This window comes from Alosa sapidissima, chromosome 9 (assembly GCF_018492685.1).
Source record: "Alosa sapidissima isolate fAloSap1 chromosome 9, fAloSap1.pri, whole genome shotgun sequence".
NCBI classification, from domain to species: domain Eukaryota; kingdom Metazoa; phylum Chordata; class Actinopteri; order Clupeiformes; family Clupeidae; genus Alosa; species Alosa sapidissima.
The window spans coordinates 25987073-25989658 of record NC_055965.1 but is presented as its reverse complement, the minus strand read 5'-3'; the positions used below and the strand labels follow the sequence as shown (position 1 = coordinate 25989658).

At 40.6% G+C, this 2586-nt stretch overlaps 1 protein-coding gene across 2 annotated transcripts; it reads left to right on the top strand.

Annotated features, from left to right (window-relative positions):
- The first annotated feature begins 827 nt into the window (after positions 1 to 827).
- Positions 828 to 2280, top strand: LOC121719532. Of its 2 annotated transcripts, XM_042105254.1 has the most exons (3): positions 828 to 872; positions 963 to 1152; positions 1317 to 2280. In XM_042105254.1, the coding sequence occupies exons 2-3, from the start codon at positions 968 to 970 to the stop codon at positions 2182 to 2184; spliced, it is 1053 nt and encodes a 350-aa protein (XP_041961188.1). In that variant the 5' UTR covers positions 828 to 872; positions 963 to 967; the 3' UTR covers positions 2185 to 2280. The 2 variants fall into 2 exon arrangements, with proteins under 2 accessions (XP_041961188.1, XP_041961187.1); XM_042105253.1 differs by lacking the exon at positions 828 to 872 and having other exon boundaries at positions 879 to 1152.
- The last annotated feature ends 306 nt before the right edge of the window (positions 2281 to 2586 follow it).

Sequence of the window (2586 nt, the reverse complement as noted above, 5' to 3'; positions counted from 1 at the left end):
AGGTGCACATTCATTTTATATTATCAATTATCGTGGTCATGGCTGTCAATTAGGCAAAAAAAGTGTGAATATGATTAGGCTATCTAAACTGAGGTTTGTATCATATACTGTATTGCAATGAAAAAATAATAGTCTACATTTCAGTCAAACACAGCAGCCAAATACAACATAAAAATAAATTTTTATTGACTTTATAGATTATTATAGATCTGATTATTTTCACGGAGCTGTAGCCTATTATTGAGGTAAGACAATACTGAAATAAAATAAAACAAAACAGTGAAGACACTCTTGGCCTTTTCTCATATAGCCTACAAGAATAAAATAGGCCTACATATCAATGAACTCTCGGCTTATTTTGTTCCAACGGTAGACCTATGCATGTCACAAGTCTGAGTGAATATGAACCCAATAATAATAATTTGTGCATCGTTTTAGCAGCAAGGCCCAAATGATTCTTTAACATTAGGGAAATCCCTTCATCAAACGTAAGGCTAATCTACAGACTATCTGTTGCTGTTTAGGAATGCTATAGTAAGTGTTTAATTTCGCGCTGGATTTTGAAAAACAAAAGAGTAAAAACTGTCAAAAAACCATCGAGTGCGAGTGGTCACGTGCTTAAATTGCAGTAGATATATGGGTAATGTGGTCCTTTGACAACTTTGGTAAATGAATGTAACCAAAAACGAACTGCATTACCCACAAATCCGTGCCACGTGTCGTTTCAAAACCGGAAGTGGGATGAACGCGCTGCTTGCAACGTAAATAAGTGAGTCTGAGCGAGCAGAAAAGGTTGTGAACTGATTCCTAACAAGTAAATCGATATAACGACCGGTTCATTTCAGTTTTATTCCGATACGGGGCTAGTCCTATTTAACTCACGTATCGATGTAGCCGTATCTTACACGTTAAAAACGGATACCGATACGTATCAGTTCATTTTTACACCCTACAGTAGATGCCAGGGATGGCTGTGATCAACGCGCAAGTCAGTGAGCTCATCAGGACCCTGCGGAAGAAAGGCTGCCCGACGAGGGCTATCGCCAAACATCTGGCCATGACTGGAATAAGACCTTCCATGGGGACTATCCGGCGTCACTGTCGACTTGCTGTTGTGGAGAAGAAGAAACGAAAGCCGCGTAAAGTGACAAGGTAAATTTACTTTGTATTATTTAAATATGAACTCTAAAACTCTTATATATCTAACTATTATATTCTTTAAATATAAACTCTAAAAAGTTTGAAAGTTTGACATGTTACCAAAAATAACAACAGGCTTTACCAAACTATGTATTGACACAATGCTTCTCTTTCAGTCAGGTGATGGAAATAATAGACTCCATCCTGAGAAAAGAGGATGAACTACCAGCAAGAAAAATAAAAGAGCTTCTCCAAAGAAACCACAACCTAAGAATCTGTTTAAACTCTGTGAGAAAGGCAGTCCGGGATCTTGGCTGGAACTTTGGGAAGGGCTGGATGGCTAATATGGAAAGCTGTCTAGCCGAGAGGACAGCGGATCTTACATCAGAACGAGCTCGAGTTGCTCAACTGCTTGCTGAGAATGCAAGCTTGAAAGCTGACCTGTCAGCCAGCAGAGCGGAGATAGACAACCTCCGACAAGAAATGCAGGAGCTGAGAGAGACCAGTCAGAGGAGTCTGCTCATGGAAGAGATGAGAGCTGGGATAGGAGAACTGCATTCGGCTCTACGTATGGTTCACTCTACGCCTGTGAGACCAATGCCCAGACGTGCCTCAACACCTGCACCAGAATTAGATTCTTCAGTGTCGTCAGATTGTCAGATGTCCCCATTGGCCCTTTCCTCTTCCTTTAACGACAGCATCCAAATTCCCCGTCAATGGGCAGACGTGAGCTTGCGTGATTTTGGACCAGAAGACCATGCTAGACTGCACCAACAGAGCTTCGGCCAAGTGGGCAGATATGGATGCCTGCTCTTCAGACACATCATCTCGGAGGAGAACTACCAGGCATGGAGCAAAACCACAAACTGGGATGGTTCTAAAGGTAAACGAGCACTGCCTCAAAATGTGAAGACCTTCGTGGTTGCTACACTGAAGCGACACTTTCCTGACATGGACAGGGGGGGACTGAAAGAGTGTGTTAACAAGATCAATGAATTCCTGCGTACAACACGCAAGAATCCCCAAGTACTCACTCTGCTCTAAATGCTGCAGAACACTGTAATGTAGCTTACTGCACTGTATGTATGACTGTAACAATACAGTTCATTATTTTAATAAAAAAAAAAAACTTTCTCAGAAGTACTTTTCTGACTTCATCTTTAGACCTGTTATTGAAATATAAAGAGTAGAAAGCACAAATATATGTCTGTTAACATGTAGCATATCTGACATTGTAACAGTAGGCCTATCTAATATTACCAGAAAATAACAAAACGGCAACCTCGTTTTTGCTGCCTGCAGGCTAATGGTGAATGGTTAATAGGCAAATGGTAGGCCTACATATAGGCTACATGTACTTTATTATACAGTATTGAAAGTAATATGCTGAAGACACATTAGCGCTTCAATTAGCGAAAGAAGTTTAATATGGCCACATTAGCACTT